Source organism: Strigops habroptila, chromosome 5 (genome assembly GCF_004027225.2).
Source record: "Strigops habroptila isolate Jane chromosome 5, bStrHab1.2.pri, whole genome shotgun sequence".
NCBI lineage: Eukaryota > Metazoa > Chordata > Aves > Psittaciformes > Psittacidae > Strigops > Strigops habroptila.
The window spans coordinates 79,642,234-79,663,425 of record NC_044281.2 but is presented as its reverse complement, the minus strand read 5'-3'; the positions used below and the strand labels follow the sequence as shown (position 1 = coordinate 79,663,425).

At 42.6% G+C, this 21,192-nt stretch overlaps 2 protein-coding genes across 6 annotated transcripts in view; one reads left to right on the top strand and one right to left on the bottom strand.

Moving 5' to 3' along the window:
• Positions 1-12,352, bottom strand: part of EDRF1 (erythroid differentiation regulatory factor 1) — a 29,624-nt gene extending 17,272 nt beyond the window's left edge. For 2 of the 4 annotated variants that reach the window (XM_030485875.1, XM_030485876.1), the window contains exons 1-12: positions 12,125-12,352; positions 10,664-10,872; positions 9,148-9,214; positions 8,132-8,257; positions 7,300-7,424; positions 6,663-6,822; positions 5,154-5,255; positions 4,742-4,863; positions 3,384-3,495; positions 2,211-2,358; positions 2,028-2,136; positions 1,618-1,729 (exon numbers count right to left, since the gene is read on the bottom strand). In XM_030485875.1, coding sequence (XP_030341735.1) covers positions 1,618-1,729; positions 2,028-2,136; positions 2,211-2,358; positions 3,384-3,495; positions 4,742-4,863; positions 5,154-5,255; positions 6,663-6,822; positions 7,300-7,424; positions 8,132-8,257; positions 9,148-9,214; positions 10,664-10,872; positions 12,125-12,190 — 1,458 coding nt within the window. In that variant the 5' untranslated portion in view covers positions 12,191-12,352. The remainder of the gene's footprint in view (positions 1-1,617; positions 1,730-2,027; positions 2,137-2,210; positions 2,359-3,383; positions 3,496-4,741; positions 4,864-5,153; positions 5,256-6,662; positions 6,823-7,299; positions 7,425-8,131; positions 8,258-9,147; positions 9,215-10,663; positions 10,873-12,124) is intronic. The other 2 variants (XM_030485877.1, XM_030485878.1) reach the window with 1 other exon arrangement.
• Positions 12,353-13,715: 1,363 nt separating this feature from the next.
• TEX36 (testis expressed 36) lies at positions 13,716-20,652 on the top strand. Of its 2 annotated transcripts, none has more exons than XM_030487199.1 (4): positions 13,716-13,795; positions 14,917-15,048; positions 18,141-18,221; positions 19,802-20,652. In XM_030487199.1, the coding sequence occupies exons 1-4, from the start codon at positions 13,745-13,747 to the stop codon at positions 20,048-20,050; spliced, it is 513 nt and encodes a 170-aa protein (XP_030343059.1). In that variant the 5' UTR covers positions 13,716-13,744; the 3' UTR covers positions 20,051-20,652. The 2 variants fall into 2 exon arrangements, with proteins under 2 accessions (XP_030343059.1, XP_030343060.1); XM_030487200.1 differs by lacking the exon at positions 13,716-13,795 and adding an exon at positions 14,594-14,677.
• The last annotated feature ends 540 nt before the right edge of the window (positions 20,653-21,192 follow it).

The following is a 21,192-nucleotide window of genomic DNA, read 5'->3' as shown; positions in this document are numbered from 1 at the left end:
AGGGTATTTAAGAAGCAAGTATCTGCAGACAGTATGTTGTCAACTATCCACCTTACAAGGTCGTCATCTCTTGTTCTGCAAGTGAAGGGCATAAAGGTAAAATTGGGAATACAGACCACCTTGGACCAAGACAGCTTCAGGGTTTTCTCCTTAAAAGAGGAATAAATACATAAGAGCAGCTCTTGATAACCCCATTTTCTTCTTTTAGCACCACCCTAAGAACCTTCTTGTTTATTTGCACCCTTTGAGTTTTACAGATTCTCTCAAACCACAGCTGCCTTCTAGAGAAGCTTTTGCTTCTCCACTTGTGTTCTAATTCAGGCAAGACAAGTAAAAATCTGCCATGAGATAAAAAAGACCTTGTAGATCACAAGACGCAAAGGAGGAAAAGATCTTATGCAAGCAAAAAATAAATTCCAAGACCTTCTAGTGTAGTTAATACATGCCATGACTCTTCTTGTAAACCATTTTAAACATATTTTTGGGATCAATTTTCAGTTGAAACCAGCTTAGATCTAGAACAGACATGTAAATTGAGTTATACTTTGGATTAGATTTCAGATATTCCTTTTTGAAAGTTAGGATGTGCTGCCTATAAATAGCAGACATGGTAAGCTACTATGTTAGTGCACTATAGCCTGCATAAAGCAGCTCCTTCCCACTCAACTTCCAAGCCTCCTGCAGTAGCCCAGTTTACATTTTGAGTTAAGACATTGATACTCCCTTGTAACCTCTCAATTTCTCAATTTAAAACAACGAATAGACTGTGAAAACCCAATGAGAAAGCTGCACACTCCATCATTTTCTGCAACTAAAAAGGAAGCTAACACATCCAGCAGCAGTAATACTGAAGTTTAAGATACCCACACCTTTACCTCACTAAAGGTTAACAAACTACTTGTCTTTCAGAGCACCTGGATTCCCTTTTTCCTTAGAAAAGAACCAGAATCAAGTATTTGGAATAAAGGAGGTCAACACAGCTTCATCTCCTTCTCATTACTTTTCTTATTGCTGCTGAAAGTGCAGAGCATCTCAAGGTACTCACAACTGATACAATGGTCTCATGAGGAGATCAAGAGTTTGAGGTTGTATTTCCAACTCTTCCACCTACCACAGAATAGTCCCCCCTGGACTTGGGGTCCAACCCCTTGCTCAAAGCAGGTTGCTCAGGACCACGTTTAGTTGGGCTTTGAGCATCTCAAAGGACGGAGATTCTATAACCTCTCTCGTTGACCTGTCCCAACTTTCAGCCACTTTCAGAGTAAAAAGTGTTCTTATATACACATTTAACACTATCTAGCTAAGATCTGCTTCAGTGTCTGTACAGCTTCCAAACACAAAAGGGCTCTTTGAGAATGACAGCAAGAGAGCAAATGTAATGACAAGCTCCTTGTTAGAGCAGGACAGAAAACTCATGCAGCAGTGAGGGTCAGTGAAGGCTAGCAATCAAAAACTACAGACTGGGGCTTCTTGAAGCATAAAAGAATTTCTAGGTCTATAAATAAATCTAAATTCTGTTCCTTGCAAAGGAAGGGGGAAGTACCACACAAAGTATTACCAGGTGACAGCATTTCTACTACATTTACACAAAGCTACAAGAAAACACCTAATTCTTACTTGAGGATGTCTGCCATTGTCCAGTAGCTTCAGACAATTAAGGAGCAATGTTCTGATAGTGCCATAGTGTTTCTTGTTCTGGTTTTTCTTCAACATCATATTGCAAGCAACTCTAAAAGAAAGTTGAACAAAACAGTTAATCCCTGGATAATTTCTTTGTGCTAGAAGGAAAAAAGCTGTAGAAAATCCTACTGCAAATGTAGGTCTCCCAAACTTTATGATGGGTCTACAAGACTTAACTCAGGAAGAGCGTCATTTACATAGAAAAATGGTGAAGAGGAGAAAATCTGTTTTGCTTTAGTGAGACTGAGGCTTACATGCAAAAGATATTCATTTAATCATAGATTTTCATCTGTATTCTTAATACACTTGCACCAAGAACTAAGTATTATAACAAGAAAACAACTCACTTGTATAGAAGAATTGCCACTGGCATTGTAAAAGGGTTTTGGTATTTGTCTTCTGTCTCTTCACAGAGCGTGGTTAGGTCATAGAGCTTTACTATATCACTCCCACTTGCTGAAAGGCAAAACCTTCCATTAATCAACGTGACATTAACACAAATCTTTTCAAAATTATCTAAATCTACTTACCTTTAAACAACCAATATGTATGGCCTTCTTTGGTGCAGTTTGATTTCAGGAAAGATAAGATATTTTGAGCAATATCTTTTATCACTTTGGTAGAAAAATTAGAGTTTTCCAAATTGGGAATATCTTCAGTCTTGATCATTTCATATTTCTGCAAGGAATATATGTTAAAACTCAAAATTAGGAGGGTTTTCTGCTACTTACCCCCCCCCAAATTTATAGACCAGTGTCTCTGTCAACTGCTAAAAGAAACAAAGGCTCTATTATGATAGTGCCATAGTAAATTGAGTTAATTTGTATGATTTACTTTAAAAGCAAGCACATCGTGATTACACTACTCGGTAAGAGCTCTAAAGAGGATTCACTTCTGTGACAAGCATGGTAAATGGAGAACAGAAGGTTAAAAAAGTGCTGAAGGTGCAACATCTTACTGTTACTTCAATGAAACTTAGCCAGCCTAGTAAGCAAATATATGCTACCAGCATATGCTACAGAAAATCATGGAATGATAGAATGGTTTGTGTTGGAAGGGAGCTTAAAGCTCATCCAGTTCCAACCCCCTGCCACGGGCAGGGACACCTTCCACTAGAGCAGGTTGCTCCAAGCCCCTGTATCCAACCTGGCCTTGAACACTGCCAGGGACGGGGCAGCCACAGCTTCTCTGGGCACCCTGTGCCAGCACCTCAGCACCCTCACAGGAAAGAACTTCTGCCTCAGAGCTCATCTCAATCTGCCCTCTGGCAGGTTAAAGCCATTCCCCTTGTCCTGTCCCTAGCTGTCCTTGTGAAAAGCCCCTCTCCAGATTTCTCTGCTGGTATATGTGGTTTACTATAAAACAGTAAAAGCAAAGGTTTAAAAACCATGCATTTATCATGGCAAGTGAACACTACAGATTTTAAGATGCAAGAAACTGATGTATTTCTACTGCTACATTTCTCATTTTTGCCTTTGCTCACACAGAAGAGGGAATTTTGCATGCATGGAAAGGAAGAATAAAAATACAACAGTATTTTGTAACTGCTGTAAGCTGTGTACATGTTTCTCATTCTGCAATAATGAGATTTTTGTAATCTTTTTGTCAGAACAGTGAGATTAGAAAGAGATCTGCTACAGTTGGATCAATTCCAGAAACTGAAGCATGGATTAACTAGGCATAATGCAAAGAGCCAGACTCACCTGAACAATTCCATTTACATGAAAGCACATCACAAGCTCTGGTACGTTGCATATTAAATTGTCCAACCAATAGTCAATTCCTGTTAGCACATTTATTGGCTTGTTGTTATCCCTAAAACCAAATATTGGTGGTGTTATTTAAGTCTTTATATACTCTTCAGAAAATATTAGGGATGTTTTCTAATGGGATTTAGATTTCAGTCATCTGAGAGTGGACAGATACTAAAACAAGTATTTGTAAATTGTTATGATTTATAGCAATAAAGCAGATGTACTGATTTCTCCAATGGAACACACTCAGATTCCCTGAGCAATTTGAATTTTTGCCCACATTTATACCAAAACTTTAACAAGCTTCAGGTATCATACTATTACTTAGATACTAAGCAGTTAAGTTCTAAAGGAAGAGCAGTACTAACTGCAACAAATTCTAGCACAAGCCTTCCCCAAGACCTGCCACAATGCCTTGCAAAGCAAGGTGTTAATTCTTACATGTGTCTTTAAAAGATGACAGATACACCAAATGAGTTTCAAGTTTTGGCTCATTATTTGCCTATGCACAGGCAGGAAAGATTGATAATCAAGTGATCAATATAAAGAATTGGTGAACAGTAGGTCAGAATTCAGAACTACTACAATCACAAGTTTTAAGTACTTATGCCCAACTGGCAGTTATTGAAATTCAGAATCCCTGTAGGAAAAATATTACTGCCCTCTTTTATAAAAACAGCAATAGAATGAAACTAAGAAGTAGATGTACAGGTGTGTTTTAACACTGAATATTCACACTGAAGTCAGGGAAGACTGCAAACCACCACTGTGTTCAAACATTTAGAACCAGGAAAACCAACAGAACAGCTCAAGTCCCAGTGCTGTGGGGAAAATTACATATATATATAAATATACATATATACACATATACACACACATATATATAAAATGTATATGTAAAGTTTGTGCGACAGCTTACTCTTTTTTGTAATAGTGTATACATCTATTAGTGGATAGATACAGTATATATTTATAATATATATATACAATATATATATTTAGCAAAATGCCTGCAGACGAAACTTAGAATAAGAAAGGCAGTGCTGGTATTCAAATTCCACAGGGAGAAAATGAAGGAAGAAACCTGTAAAGATCTAGTATCTTTATTAGGTTTAAAAAACCCCACAGCACTGGGACTGTTTCTGTTTTCCTATGTATCACCCTTTAAGTCTAAAGCATTGATTTTATTTTTTAAACTGCATGTAAAAATTAAGAGTCAACCACACAACAAGCAGAGAGAGAAACAGGAAGCAAATCAACAAGTCAGTCAAGGCTGGCACATTGATTTCATTAAGTTCAAACCTTACCTGAGACGCAGGCTCACAGCAGGGTATCTCCCACCTCCAAATATAGGCATATTTGATCCTACTAACATGTGGATGTCTTCAAAGGTCCACAAGATATTACGGACAAAGTCATTTTTGAGGCCCTTCATTAAGAGAAAAAAATGGTCTATAAATCCCTATAGTATAAATCTTGTTTTCTAGGACATTCTGTGGAATTATGAGAAAGCAAGAAGCAAAAGCAGCAAAGAAAAGACAGCACACGATGAACTACGCTACGCATTCACGTTAACTTAAAAGAGAGATTGCAGATGCCACAAAAGCTACTTCTACAGGGGACTTAGTTTTTCTCTTGGTTCCAATTGAGACCAGATTGTAAAAGGTTTGATTAAATTGGGGGTTCAGTGCTTGAGCTCAAATTTCACAGATAGCATACCTGACTGTTTTCCCCGTCATTGAACAAAGTAGTCAGGTTTTGTTCTTTGGGGGCTGAGGCCACATGCCCCACTATATATGAGGGTTCAAGAGGCACACTTCCCTGTGAAAAGCACAAGGATAAGGAGTGATTCTGCTGCTGAGATAAAGTTAGGCCGTTAAAAATAATCTGAACAACAGAAGCATATCAGGGAAAAGCCTTTACCTCTAACATCTTTAAATAAATACATTTTAACCAACAAAAAGCATCTGGTCAGCGACTAGAACTCTTCTTTTCTACAGCCAGTCCCAAACTTTTGTACTTTATCTTCTCAGAAGCTTTGCAAAGAAATCAGAAAGTTTCTATAAAAATTCTATTACCCCAGGGTCAGCACCAGATTACCAGGCTCCAGAAGTAAAGCCTCTATCTTATAGAATCCTAGAATGGTTTGGGTTGGAAAGGACCTTAAGATCATCCAGTTCCAACCCCCTGCCATGGGCAGGGACACCTCACACTAAACCTTGATGCCTTATTTATAAACTAAAGAAAATGAGGCTGTACAAATACACAAGAGCTTCTTTAGAGTCTGCTGTATTAGGCAATAGCTCCCCAAGAAGGTGGAAAAGAGAAGCAGCCCTTTTTCTGAAAGCTTTCAAGCACTGAAATATTTCTCCACTTTAGAATATTACTACACCACAACACATGCAGTTACCATTTTAGCTCAATTTTATGGATAATGTAGGTTAGAGCCTTCATAAGTTAGCTGACCAAGTCATTTGGCATACAAGTTGATAATACTGTCCAAGCATCGCTATAGCATCATTATTAGTATAGACTGAATGCAACAGATCTGCCAACCCTTCAAAAATGTAATCAATTCTGGTTTATATTACTCAAATAACATAGGAATTAAGAGTTTTCATAAATAAGCTTAGCCACAGGCTGAAACCCTGGATTAGGGCCTAATACTAATTATAGTTTGTTGCATAATTACTATAAGCTTTCCACTTGTGTAATCTCCCAGCAAGTAATTGCTGCTTAACTGTTTTGCAAATGTTTTCATGTATCTTCCATTTTCCTCTTCACCTCATCAATTCAGGGCCACAACAGATTCATTTTAACGGCAGGTTTAAAAAGAAAGGCCAAAACTACAGGCTATACACACCTTCTGAATATCACAGAATCATAGAATCAACTAGGCTGGAAAAGACCTTCAAGATCATCAAGTCCAACCATTATCCCAGATTTTTCTACTTGCAGGTAAAGTCATTGATGACTACTCCAAATGTTTTCTTTCCCAAAACTGCACAGATAAATGTCTTAAGCATTATAGTGACAGAAAAAAATAACTTCTGAAATTTAGAGCTCTGAAACACTGGCATAAGCTGAACTGCACCTACTGCTGAGTTCTTCTAATGCCTTAGTTCATTTCTTTCTGCAAAGACTGCTGCAGCAACAGCTTTGAAAATCTTTCACTATAGATGTCTCTAGAAAAACATAGGTGCCATTTAAAACATTATATACACTAACCTGGTTAGAGGCACCTGGATCTTCAGATAACGAAGAAGGCATTTCAAAAGGAGCCGGCCAGGAGGCCCCTCCTGCTTCATCACTCTCACCTGAAACAGGACCCTCCTGGTGCTGCTTGGAAGTGGAAGGAACAGGCTGTGCAGCTCCATCACCATTAATGCTGACAAAGCAACATGAAGTTTAATTGATGGCATGCAAACAGATCCACTTTAGAACTGTTATACTTGATGCGCTGTTCTTAAAGTATGACTTTGTTAACGCATTAAAAAATTGTTGTGTTGACAAGTTGTTCATTGTGTAACTCTCACAAAAATACAGCCACAAAAACAGTAGCCGCAAAACTACTACAGGTGACACCATCTACCTTATATATTTTAAGCTGTTCTTTCCACAAACCCAGAAATATTGAAACATCCAGTTAAGTCATGCTGCTTATTTTATTCTTTAATTTTACTTTAAAATACTTCAATTTCTGTTAAAACAGTTATTTCCTGATCTCATCCCTCAGTTTCCTCTGTGTAAGGATAAATCGGTAAATAAGACAGACCATAATGGATTTTTAACATCTACTTCAAGACAAGAAACCAGACAAAAATAAGTTGTGCAGAATTAAAGATTCATGCATACATGAGGTTACCTGTAATACAAAAATTTAGAGAGTATAGCCTTCTGGTACCAGTGTTCTTTACTCTTCTTTTTCCGTTGCCACTTCTGATCAATCAGCCTTTGATAAAACTCTTTCAGCCATGTCCAGTCCCCAGTCTAGGCAAGATCATAAATATGAAATTAATATCAAGAAACATCTGCAAAGTTAACCAAGTGCCTTATTAACTTATGAATACTCATCCACAACAATAAAGAAACCCCAGAAAATAAATCCACAGCTAAAAGTCGTGAACTGGTCTCATGTACTGAAATGTGTTTTCTGAAAAAGTTCTTACTGAAAAGTTGATTTCATTAGAAAGTCAGACACATGGTAAGAGGTTACAGAGTAACACACTTGTTAATAATAAAATAGTACAGCAATGCTGAAGTAATTACAGGAAAGTGGAATCTTAACCACAGAATGCTGGAATGGTTTGTGTTGGAAGAGACCTTAAAGCTCATCCAGTTCCAACCCCCTGCCACAGGCAGGGACACCTTCCACTAGAGCAGGTTGCTCCAAGCCCCTGTGTCTAACCTGGCCTTGAACACTGCCAAGGATGGGGCAGCCACAGCTTCTCTGGGCACCCTGTGCCAGCACCTCACCACCCTCACAGGGAAGAACTTCTTCATAATATCCACAATACCATAAATATAGGATATCAGATGCAGTTCATGGATAAACCAAGTGCTGCAGGACAGAGCACCTTCTGGACTCACCTACAATTCTCAGGCATTTTGACACCTAAATGCTTTCTTGGTGACTACACTATTCTTGAAATAATGCATTCTGACCATATGACATACTTAAAGAACAAATGACTCACCTGAGATGATCTCATGAAGAGTTCTTGGATGTCCAGCTCATCCAAGAGCAGCGTCCGCCCAATGCGATGTACTGCCATGCTCACGTGTGACTTGCTGTAAGGGATCTTTAGAAGCTTCTTAATGTTCTAGCAGGAGAAAAGAGAACAGAGATAATCAATAGAATTATACTGCATTGTAAGACAATTCCGAGGAAATTGTAAGCAAAGAATACACTAACACTGGCATGGATATAAAACCTTATAATGCCAGTGATTTTAAGGCCATTCTACAAGAGGTTCCATTTGTTGTGGTCAGAGAACATCAATGACACCAATAAAGAGACCAAGTAGTCTGTATAAAGCACATAATAAAGCACACACATGGTTTAAACTTGATCTCTCTTTGGATCATCACAACCAGGTAATGATCGAAAGTGACAAAAACCAACTCTATGGTTTGGATTTTAAAAGCTTTATAGTCACCACAGGAATACCAACACTTTGTCAGATAACCAGAGGAATCTAAGTCTGAATAAAAATCTGCCACACCTCAACACTGAGACAGTAACTGAATGTGTGTGTTTCCTCTTCTGAATAGTCTCATCTGAGTTCTACAGATATTACCAGCACCAAAAGAGCTGGCAAAAATTGGAGTAAACAAGATTGGAGGGGGGCTTTTTTCTACATAAGGATGGGGGAAAAATAAATCATCTTGAGAGAAGTAATTTACATGGAAAAAAGTAATTTCAAACACACAAGTCAACTACACTGCAAGACTTATGTGTTGCATTCACTCAACTACATATTTTAGCTGAAGATTAACTACGGAAATCCACAGGAAATATGATTTTATCTCTGCATGCCTTATTCAGTGATCACAACTCCCTTAAAATGACAGCGCAGAAGTTCAGTGACCCGTTAGGGGATCTTTTACTTTTCCTCAAAGGACACAAAGATGACAGAAGCCACGGCAGTGATCTTAAAATAAGGTTTATACAACAAAAGAGTTTGAATGATAGAACTGAAGTTACACGTACCTCTGAATCAGATACAACATCCACATCATTTCCAACTGAGTCAATGAAGTCATAGGCCATCCCAAAGCTATTTGGAAAACATTACAAGTTAAGACAAATGTAACATTTAATAGAGAACTGGATGTTTTTAAGCTTATTCAATCTTTGAAAGTCTTTTCTTCACACAAAAGTGTAGATAACATTCCAAGGTATAATAACAGCTAGAGGTAATTAACAAAACAATTCCATTTTTATGTTCTGCAAGTTTTTCAAAGCTCTCTTTGGAATTGCTCAGATCCAGTCTCAAGACATTGAAAAAGGTAGCTTAAGTTTTGTGAAATGAAGAAAAATCAGCAATTTCACAGTGTTTGTTACGACAGTTATGAGAAATCAGTTTTAACTGAGTTTTAATCGTTTTTTAACACTAAAAATAAGAACAGTTTTTTCAAAGAGCTTCTCTTTAAGGCATTAAGTACGATAAATAGTTTAATTTTAGCTGCTGTCATTTCATTTTACCTCTAATTTCTGTCTTCTAAAACTGGCCTACATGTTGTAATAGACACATCCTTGTATCTTCATCCACCCTCATTAAAGCCTCTCTAAATTACAAGCTATTGAAGTTGGATTATTTAAATGTCCAGATTATTCTTTACAATTAAACCAGGTATTACTATAACCTAAACAAATACATGATGTGCAAGTGTCTGAAGTTATACTTTTGCTATTAGCTTTGTAATATTGACACTGGAGACAGAGAGATTAAACTGTCAGCCTCTGTTTGACAAAGAAACGTAGTATCTAAAATAAAGAGGAGAAAATCATAAAGCCCTGAGAAACATATTGCTCTGCTCGAAAGTGTACATCTCCTAAAACAGATGATGAGAATTTAAACACAAACTGTTAAATTTCACTAACTAGTTGACTTAGTTGAATCTGCTTGTTCAGCACAGGATTTAAGCCTCCTGTTTATAAACACTCTGAAGTCAACTCATCCAACTGTTGAGCAAACATCCATACCGAAAGGTAATGCTGCTTTTTGGTTTTGCTCCTTATTTAACCTTCTGTGCTCACTCCTGACATGACTCTTAAACTTCTTTTGCAATCTGTTAGCCAGGTCTGGTTTCTAATGATCCAGAAAAGCTACAAATTGGCTCAGTAACCTTCAAGAGGTTCAATTTTCACCTGTTATCAGAAGCAGAAGGGCTGGCTGAACCAGTCAGTTTGATTTTGGCCAATTGGCAACAGCCAACCAGGGAAGAACATGAAGTCAGCTTGACTGTCTCAGGCAAGGTGTCAACATGCACTTGAAAAGAATAATAATCAACAGCACTACCAGCATCATTAATCATTTATAAAGGCGACAAGGTAACAGCACACACGCAAGAACTAAGGATGGAAAAGTAGAGAGAGAATGGTTAAGAAGAGCAAGTTGCTGAGGTAAAGTCTGCACTTTATACTTTCAATTACACAGGGTCCAAGTTCACTATTAGAATTATTCTTAAAAGCCTGGAAAAAAATAGACCTTGCTGTTACTTACCTTGAAAAGGGTTTACTTTTCTTGTTGTTGCCAAGAATGGTTGTACCTGCTGGTCCCAGCTTAGCGCTTTCACGTAACCAATTGGCAGGTGGAAGTTTCAGGTCTGTCTTCTCCTGAAGACGGGCAAATGCTGCTTGTGGTGGGGCAGAGGAGTACTTCACCACAGCACTGCTTTTCACTTCATTGCCTCCAAGGAACAACACCGACCCCTAGTATTCAAAGAGAAATCAGTCCTTTATTTCATGGAATCATGGAATAGTTTGGGTTGGAAGGGACCTTAAAGCTCATCCAGTTCCAACCCCCTGCCACGGGCAGGGACACCTTCCACTAGAGCAGGCTGCCTTAAGCCCCTGTGTCCAACCATGTCTTGAACACTGCCAGGGATGGGGCAGCCACAGCTTCTCTGGGCACCCTGTGTCAGCACCACACCAGCCTCACAGGGAAGAACTTCTGCCTAATGTCTAATCTAAATCTACCCTAATTAAAACTTCCAGACTTGTCTATGATAAGCTATTTTTAACTTAGTGAGCAAAGCCCAGTCTTAACATTCACTTATAACTTTCTCCTGCATATACTTAATGAGCATTTCAGTCACCCAAATTCCAACACTTGCGTCAAGCATGTGCTCCACTTTATAAGGGTAAAATGTTATTCAAGGCAGCTCCCACGGAATGCAAAATTACTCAGAAAGGCTGAAACTAAAATAGAATTCCCACTAATGCCGCAAAAGCTTGTGAAAGTAAGTGTTCACTAACAAACACCAACACTAAAGCTAAACACATTTCTGCTTTAACAATCATCAAATCCCTGCCTGGTTTGTGTTGGAAGAGACCTTAAAGCTGATCCAGTTCCAACCCCCTGCCACGGGCAAGGACACCTTCCACTGGAGCAGGTTGCTCCAAGCCCCTGTGTCCAACCTGGCCTTGAACACTGTCAGGGATGGGGCAGCCACAACTGAGAAGCGCCTCAGCACCCTCAGAGGGAAGAACTATAAATAAATATGCCTTATGACGGCATATTTCTTTTCAAAACACGCAGCTGCCACACTTGTGTTGAGAGCTTTGAACCGACGCACGTTAAGGGAAAAACAGATCCACAGGACACTGTTTATGTAAATACAACGCAGCACCCTGCACTTAAGCATAACAACAGAAACACCGCTTACAATTAAAGCTTAATCATAATTAGCACACTCCCTACTGCACTCCAGCCCTACAACAGCATTCCCTTACTCACCCAACTGGAAGGTGGATCCACACCTATGAGGCAACCTAAAACGTTACTGTGGGCTGGGTACGCGCCCGCTCCCCGCTGAGGCAGGGGGGAGCAGCCGCACCTGGCAGCTCCGCGGCGGGCCGAGGGCAGCGATGCCCCTTCAGCCGCAGGACCCCCGTCCCGCCGCGGCTGTGGGGCACCGCGGAGAAGCACATCGTGTCCCCCCCACCCTGCCACCGCCGTTACCTGCTTGGGCTCCTCCACGTCTCCCCTCAGGGGCGCGGCGGCCCCAGCCCCACAGATCTCCTCCATGTCCCGCTCGCCTCACGCTGGCGCCGGGGGCGCGGCGGGCCGCTGGCACAGCCCGCTGCCGGCCTGGGGAGGGGGGGGGCACGTCAGTCCCGGAACAGCCAGCTCTCGCGTGGCTCCCCGAGAAGTCCCAGGAGGCGTTGGTGGGCGGGGAAAAGGCGGACTGACCAATAGGAGAGAGAGAGAGGAGGGGAAGGCGCACTCTGACCAATAGGAGAGCGCTGGGGGTGGGGCTTGCGGGAGGGGCGGGGCTCAGGCAGAGGGGAAGGCGGCAGTGGCGGTCAATGGCTGCAGTCTATGGGGCTGTTGGGCTCGTTGCTTTGGGCAGGCTGGATCCATGGGCTGTGGCCAGTGGTATGGGGTTCAGCAAGGCAGAGTGCCGGGTCCTGCACTAGGGCCACAACACCCCCCTGCAACGCTGCAGGTTTGGGGCAGAGTGGCTGGAACCTGCTCATGGAAAAGGACCTGGGGGTGCTGATTGATGGAGCTGAACATGAGCAGCTTGTGCCCAGGCAGCCAAGAAGCCACCAGCATCCTGGCCTGTACCAGCACCAGTGTGGCAGCAGGGCCAGGGCAGTGACTGTCCCCCTGTGCTGGGCACTGCTGAGGCTGCACCTCGAATCCTGTGTCAGTTCTGGGTCCCTCACTGCAAGAGAGACATTGAGGTGCTGGAGCGGGGCCAGAGAAGGGCAATGGAGCTGGTGCAGGGCCTGGAGCACAAGTGTGATGAGGAACGGCTGAGGGACCTGGGGGGGTTTAGTCTGGAGAAGAGAAGGCTCAGGGGGGACCTTATCGCTCTCTCCAACTGCCTGACAGGAGGATGGAGGCAGGAGGGGGCTGGTCTCTGCTCCCAAGGAACAAGGGATGGGACAAGAGGAAACGGCCTCAAGCTGCACCAGGGGAGTTTTAGATGGATATTGGGAAAAAGTTCTTCACCTAAAGGGTGCTCAGGCATTGGAACAGGCTGCCCAGGGCAGTGCTGGAGTCACCACCCCAGGGATATTTAAAAGATACATAGGTACGGCTCTTAGTGACGTGGGTTAGTGATGGCCTTGGCAGTGCTGGGGAGCGGTTGGACTTGTTGAGCTTAAAGGTCTTTTCCGACCTGGTTGATTCTGTGATTCCCCATTTGTAAAAAACATGTTACTAAGTACTATACATAAAAAATACCAGCTACATCCATTTTAGGGACTATGTCTGCAATAGGAGTGACCCCTCTTCAGGTATCACCACTGAGATTGTCAAGTGTCATTGGAGTAGTCGTGCAGAACTAAAACAGAACTCTTATTTCTCCCCTGCTTTGAGACAGCATTCAAGGCTTCGACCGACTTATTTCCCCCTCTCTGCAGCAGGCGGGGAAGGGCGGCGCTGCTCTCGGTGTTGGGGATCCTGCTGGAACACCCGAGTCACTAGTGACGCAGTCAGGGAAGCACTGACGTCACGGGGAATGCCTGACGTCACGGCGATGGGTTCCACGCCCCTCTGTGACCGGCGGCGCTGAAAACCGCAGGGTCGGGGCGGGGAAGGGGCAGAGCAGCGGCGGCAGCGGCCGGAGCCATGCCCGGGGACAGGCGGGTCCATCCCAGCGCGCAGCGCACCGGCAACTGGGTGAGCGCCGGGCCGGAGCCCTGCCGCTTCCTCCCTGTTATCCCTGATCTCTGCGCTAAGGGTGACCGTAGCCTTCGGGCAGGAACGGGGTTCCCCCTTCCTAAGGATGATGGGGAAAAAGTGCCCTCTGCATTCTGAGGGAGTAAAGCAAACTGTGGCAGCGTGTTTTATCCACTCTTCCAACAGTGCTGGGGGTCTTTTACACTTAGCCCTGGCTGATTATCTGCTGGAAAATGCCAGCTGAGGGAACTGGGGGGTTTAGTCTGGAGAAGAGAAGGCTCGGGGAGACCTTATTGCTCTCTACAGCTACCTGAAAGGAGGTTGTAGTGAGGTGGGAGCTGGTCTCTTCTTCCAAGTAACAAGTGACAGGACAAGAGGAAACGGCCTCAAGCTGCACCAGGGGAGGTTTAGATGGAGATGAGGAACAATTCCTTCCCCAAAGGGTGCTCAGGCATTGCAACAGGGTGCCCAGGGCAGTGCTGGAGTCACCGTCCCTGCAAGTGTTCACACACCGTGTAGCCAAGGCCCTCAGTGCCATGGGTTAGTGGTGGCCTTGGTAGTGCTGGGGAATGGTTGGAGTTGATCTTAAAGGTCTTTTCCGAGCTGGCTGATCTTCTCATTCAATGTTTGCCTCAGTTCTTGCTCTCAGAAGTGCCACAGCCCCTGTCAAGGCCCTGGGCTGGGACATCTTAGCATCGCAGGGCACTGCGACCCATGCCTAGCACAGCCCATTCTTCAGCCTCTGAACCCATAGGCCTAACGTTTACCTGCACTGTTCCTCCCCAGTTCTGTGTTTTCAAACCTACAACAGCGGGAGCAACATAGGGAAAAGGAAGTGTTATGGCATAGATGGATTATCACTATATAAACAGTTTTCAGAAGGTTCTTGGAGGAACAATATTCTTGTCTGGTTACGTTGTAAGGTCTTTATTGCAGCAGTTGTGCCGTGTGGTAGAAGCTCCTGTTTTTTCCAGAGACCACTAGGTGCTGCTGCAAGCCAAAGAATAAAAAATACATGGGAAAATGCAATTTTGGCGACATTTCTGATCAGATCTAATTGGGGTTTTGTTGTTGTTTGGGTTTGTTGTTCTAAATGGGTCACAATTGTTGTTATTTTCTAGTTTGCTCACATTGGAGTAGACCAGAATCAGCCCAAGTCAACTACAAGTTCTGCACAAAACCAGGTCCAGAACAAGGGAGCAGCTCAGTACATTGAAGAGGAACTGCCGCTAGCACACAAAGCTCGGGAGCAGGTGGGTTACTGCGGCAATACAACTTACAGAGCTCCTTTTGCAAGATAGCACTCGCTAAGTTAAGTGTGGTAGTTAGTAAAGTAGTTGTAGCAGAGTGGCAGACTTTGTGCCTTAGGGAGTAACGTCATTGCTGCTTGTGCTAAGGCAGAAACATATTTCATTGTTAGTCAGTTCTAATTTTGGGTACTCAAAGTCCTGCTGTAGTTCTTGGTTGCCAGCATCAGTTACTTTACTCTTTTAGTAGCTACTATATCTGCTTGAGACATATTTATATGCCAGAATATATCATAGAATCAATCATGATCTATCTCAGCCCAAAGGCTGCCTATAAAGCCATATAAGACCATTTAAGTGAAATTTGATGATCTGTTTTGAATTGAATGTTAGCAATTCCATGCATTCAGGCAAAGGATTACTTTTTTGATCATTAAAAATGCTTAAAAATGAGCTTAAAAAAGCTTAAAAATGAGGAGATTTGGGACAGTTTTGGAAACAAAATACAGTATTTTAAAACCCTGAGGATTTAAAGTGTTACAGTTTCATAAGCACATTTTTATGTCCTTATTTTATCATCACACTGAGCTTTGCTTTACCCACCCACTTTGTGCACAGAACATTTTCTATTTCCATTTTCTATGAGCATAGCAATTATATTGAATTCATTTCACAGATTTTGCTGTACCAAAGAGCAGGAAGGACTATTTAAAAGGGAAGCTGGGGGCTAGTGAGAGGGAGAAGATTATATTGTACCATGAGTGTACATTGTGTTGATGTTACATATACCTTTCCGTGGAGCATCTGGCCTTAGCCACTGTCTGAAAAGCAGAACCTGGTTAGCTGGACCTTTTATCAACACTGGTAGGACTGTTCACCTGGTTTATGTCTTGCATATACCAGCATGTCACTGTTAGAAGGAAATAGTGGCATTTCTTTCTCTCATAAATCAAGAATTAAAATGAGATCAGCAGTGAGAGTACAAAGATTTTAGCTCTTAAAGGCTAAAATGTGATGTCCCAGGAACAACCTGAGGAAGTCTGTTTCTGTGACAGTTTTAAGAAGTGCTGATAGAGTGTTGGAAGCTCACTGCATATGGAGCTGGATATCTGTTGTATGAGAGGATTTGCTGCCTGTGGGGTTAGTTTTCTCAGAAACACAGCACTGTTTAAGCTTATCTTACCTCCTTTTTCATACTTCCTTTTTTAAACCATTAGTTAATCTGGGGAATCCTTCCAAAAGATGATATTCAGTATTTACCACCTTGGTTTTCAGTTTTCCTGCAGCATATAGGCACTGACAATAAACACTATTCCTAAAATGATAAGATTGATGTGTAACTGCAGTCAGATATTTTAGCGAGTGCCACTTTTTAGTGACTTAGAAGGTGCTTATTTTTAAACGCATGTATGAGAATGTGTCTGTTGGATTTACTTAACCATAGAACTACAGTCTGGGTGAATCTGGATGAGAAAACAAGTGAACGTGTGGCACGTACCTAAAAAAGGCAGAAAATCTGTCTAAGATACCAAATGCCCTCAGATATAATTGTGCAGCTGACTCCACGCAGGCAGATTTAGTGTTTGGTGATGCTGGATCAGGCCTCCTGTTACATTTATCTTTAGAACTGATTCAGCTTCACTTTTGAAACCTATTTTGTTAAATTGCACATTACACATTGAAACTTGCTCCTCCGTTTGGAGGTGAATACCATAGCTGGGAGAGGAAAAACGAATTCCACAATAGAAAAAGTAAAAATTGCTAGAGCATTTGCAGGAAAAATCCATAAAGCTCCCAAGATGAAGCAACAGAATAGTGCTTGGGGAAGAACAGAGGCAATTTAATAGTCCGGAAGAGACTTCAGTGTTTCAGTTGTTATCTATTTCAATAATATTGCAATGATATATAACTATAGAACAGTTTGTGTCGAAGGGACCTTAAAGCTCATCCAGTTCCAACCCCCTGCCACGGGCAGGGACACCTTCCACTAGAGCAGGTTGCTCCAAGCCCCTGTGTCCAACCTGGCCTTGAACACTGCCAGGGATGGGGCAGCCACAGCTTCTCTGGGCACCCTGTGCCAGCGCCTCAGCACCCTCACAGGGAAGAGCTTCTCCCTTATAGCCAATCTAAATCCACCCTCTGTCAGTTCATTTAAACCCAGTTAAATTACTTTTAAAATGGTTCTTTTGCAGTAGTCCCTATTTTCTTCTAAAACACTAGGTTCATTTTGGAAACTGACTTAAACATTATGTTAAAGAATGAGATTATAAATGAGTTATGCAATTAATTCCTCCTCCACTTCCCCTGCAACAAGCAGTGTACATGATGTTCAGTACATAAATCATAGACTAATTCAGTTTCAAGGTCCCTTTTGTAGTTCATTTTAATTAGCTTTAGGCTTACTGGTGAATCAAACAAGGCATGTAGTATTTTGCTGCTTGCAGACAAAAGGTCTCCTTTCTTATTTGAGAAGTCATACTTTTATATTAATTGTGTATATATTCAAGTCAAGGGAGTGCAAATCCTCCTGATGATCCTGTAAATAAAATAAAATACAGAGAGTCTGCAATACCCCTATAAAATTATGTGCAGTTGAAGATGTAATGTGTGAATATAGACTTCAGAGGAGCCTTCCAATATCTGAAGGGGGACTACAAGGATGCTGGAGAGGGACTCTTCATCAGGGACTGTAGCGATAGGACAAGGGGTGATGGTTTAAACTGAAACAGGGGAAGTTCAGGTTGGATAAAAGGAGGAAGTTCTTCCCTGTGAGGGTGCTGAGGCGCTGGCACAGGGTGCCCAGAGAAGCTGTGGCTGCCCCATCCCTGGCAGTGTTCAAGGCCAGGTTGGACACAGGGGCTTGGAGCAACCTGCTCTAGTGGAAGGTGTCCCTGCCCATGGCAGGGGGTTGGAACTGGATGAGCTTTAAGGTCGTTTCCAACCCAAACCATTCTATGATTCTATGTTTCTATGACTTCTGTGTTAGAACATAGGCAGCTGTAATTTCAGCATCCGTTAGAATATAAGTAAAACTCAAGTATACTCCAAACCAGGTGTGTGAAGGTTGATATTAATTTGCTATTGTTTCTTCTTTTCAGACAGCAGTGAAGAACAATTTCCCGTTATCTTTTCATGACAACAAACACTGTTTGCGGAATGTAGGAGAGTATTTTGATTTTGTAAGTACCAGCACTGAGCAAAACCCAGCAAGTTCAGATCTCTCAGCCTGCCAGAGATGAAACACAGGGTTTTCCCTCCCCCCTGCACAAATTACAGATTTGCTAGAAGAGAAAAATGTAACCAGCAAAGAAAACCCCACTTGTTATTAGGACTGGGATGGGACTCCTCTGGGGGTGGCGCAGGGGTGCAACAGCGCACATGGTCATTGAGGGTGGCAGAACTCAAGGAGAACAACCCCCCCCAATGATTTGGGTCTTTGACAGGCATTTCGTAGGGGTCCGAGAAGATGTTTTTCATGTCTTCACATGGTTTTGTAGCTGGTGATATGTCCTATTAGTCTTCTAAAAGGGATTGGCTTTGTGATGAACTTTTGCAGGGGGCTCACCCCCTCATAATTCACAGTCCCACGTATTTGGTTCAAGCTCTTTTTTGTCCTAAATTTAACCAAAATCCATAGGACACCCACCATATCTCTCCAAAATGTATTACTTTCCAATCCGCATCTTTTTATAAAATACCCGTTTAAATGTAAGTTGCAGAAGACACAACTTTGAATAGAATTTATATTGGTTTGGGCTTTTCTCTGTGTATAAGAGTTTCATGGTTTTCCACTTTTCTTAGTTTGTTGACGTATAGAATCACAGAATCCCAGCCTGGTTTGTGTTGGAAGGGACCTTAAAGCTCATCCAGTTCCGACCCCCTGCCACGGGCAGGGACACCTTCCACTAGAGCAGGTTGCTCCAAGCCCCTGTGTCCAACCTGGCCTTGAACACTGCCAGGGATGGGGCAGCCACAGCTTCTCTGGGAAAAGTCTGTGCCAGCGCCTCAGCACCCTCACAGGGAAGAGCTTCTGCCTCAGAGCTCATCTCAATCTCCCCTCTGGCAGGTTAAAGCCATTCCCCCTTGTCTTGTCACTAGCAAAAGCAACCGGGCAGTTCACAAGATAATGAATAGAGAAGGAAGCAGTGAATTGTGATAGTTTGTCTGACTTTCGGCTCTCTTAGACCTACATTTTTGGTATTCATTATTTGGGGAGTAACCTCCATTTTGGTGCATGTTGTGCAGTGTCTCGTAGCTTTAGAGATACTGATCAACCATAATTCCAGATAAATTTCCTGCAAGCTATGGAGTGTGGAAATCAGGCTCTGTCTTTCTGTGTTTGGACACACAGGGGATAGCTTTGAAGATTCAGATTTCATGGTCTGTCTCAGTTTCTTTATTGCAGTCCAAACATAAAATTATTAACCTATTTCTTTGGGTTACTCTGCGGATTAATTTAGCTGAGTAGAGCTAAATAGCCTGGAGTAGTTAGTGTGCTACAGAAATGCGAAGTTGAAGTGGTTTATTAGTACTAAGAGGTGGTAGGTCAGCAGATTTCCCGTTTAATACATGTTCATCCAGGCGAGTCTGACAGTCCTATTTTTAACTTGCTAAAGATGAACCCTGAGTTCTGGGAATCACTGTGGTAACAGCTTCCTTAACTTCCCACTGGGGTAGTGACTGTTACGAGATGAATCTGTGAAACTGTGATTGTAAATCATATGTTTTACATGAATTTGTCTTCCCGTTTTTTCCTTAGGGTTTGGGCCGCAGGAAGGTGGAACCAGAGAGACGGCAGCAGAACTCCCAGAACTTCTTCCTATGGGCTCATGAGCCAGTTCCCAGCAGAGAGGATGGTTTAACTATTTATCAGACCTCATTTATGAACGGTAAAAGCTCTGAGAGCCCAATTTATACGCGGTATCCAAAAGACCACACAGAAAAGCAATGCATTGAGAATCCCATTCCTGAGAAGGAGAGAAACCTGCAGCCAAACAAGTCATCTTAGTTATCAACTCACCTTTGTAGCAGAGATTTATCATCATCATCATCATCAGAGCCTTTTCTTGAGATCTGAACTACTTCTTACTCAAATGGATGATGAAATAAACATATGTGTGAAGTGAATGTGTTGTGCAGTTGAGAGTTCATTGAAATCAACACTCATGTTACTCTGAAGACATACATTACTATAAAAATTGTAATGAAGAGAAAAAGCACAATTGTGCATCATTTCAGCAATACCTCTATTAGGAGAACAGAGGTGGTGATTGTACGTGGGTTGCTTGATACTGGTTGACCCACATCTTGATAGAAAAGCTCCTTCAACTTCAGAATCAGTGGTAGGGCTGTACCTCAAGCAGCTGACAGCATCTGTGTTGACAGAAGTATAGGATGGAACTGGATCCTTGAGGATTTACCACAACAGGGAGTCAAAACTGTGTGTTCAGAAACCTTTTCTGAAAGGCGTCATGGCTGTAGAGGCAGGTTACTGCCCATGTGAGAAACTAGATGAAAAAGAAGCTGCACATTAGGTTGCTGTGCAAAATAACTGTAATGTTTAGTTATAACTCAGCAGTTGTATAAGTAAAGAAAGAAAGGATGTTGTAAGCAGTGTGTGCATTCTTGTGTGTGACTCACAATATTATAAAATTACAGAATCCCAGACTGGTTTGTGTTGGAAGGGACCTTAAAGCTCATCCAGTCCCAGCCCCTGCCACGGGCAGGGACACCTTCCACTAGAGCAGGTTGCTCCAAGCCCCTGTGTCCAACCTGGCCTTGAACACTGCCAGGGATGGGGCAGCCACAGCTTCTCTGGGCACCCTGTGCCAGCGCCTCAGCACCCTCCCAGGGAAGAGCTTCTGCCTCAGAGCTCATCTCAGTCTCCCCTCTGGCAGGTTAAAGCCATTCCCCTTGGCCTGTCCCTACAGGCCCTTGTCCAAAGCCCCTCTCCAGGTTTCCTGGAGCCCCTTTAGGCCCTGGAGCTGCTCTAAGGTCTCCCCTTCAGGAGCCTTCTCTTCTCCAGGCTGCCCCAGCCCAGCTCTCTCAGCCTGGCTCCAGAGCAGAGCTGCTCCAGCCCTCGCAGCAGCTCCGGGGCCTCCTCTGGCCTCGCTCCAGCAGCTCCACGTCCCTCTTGTGCTGTTGCCCCAG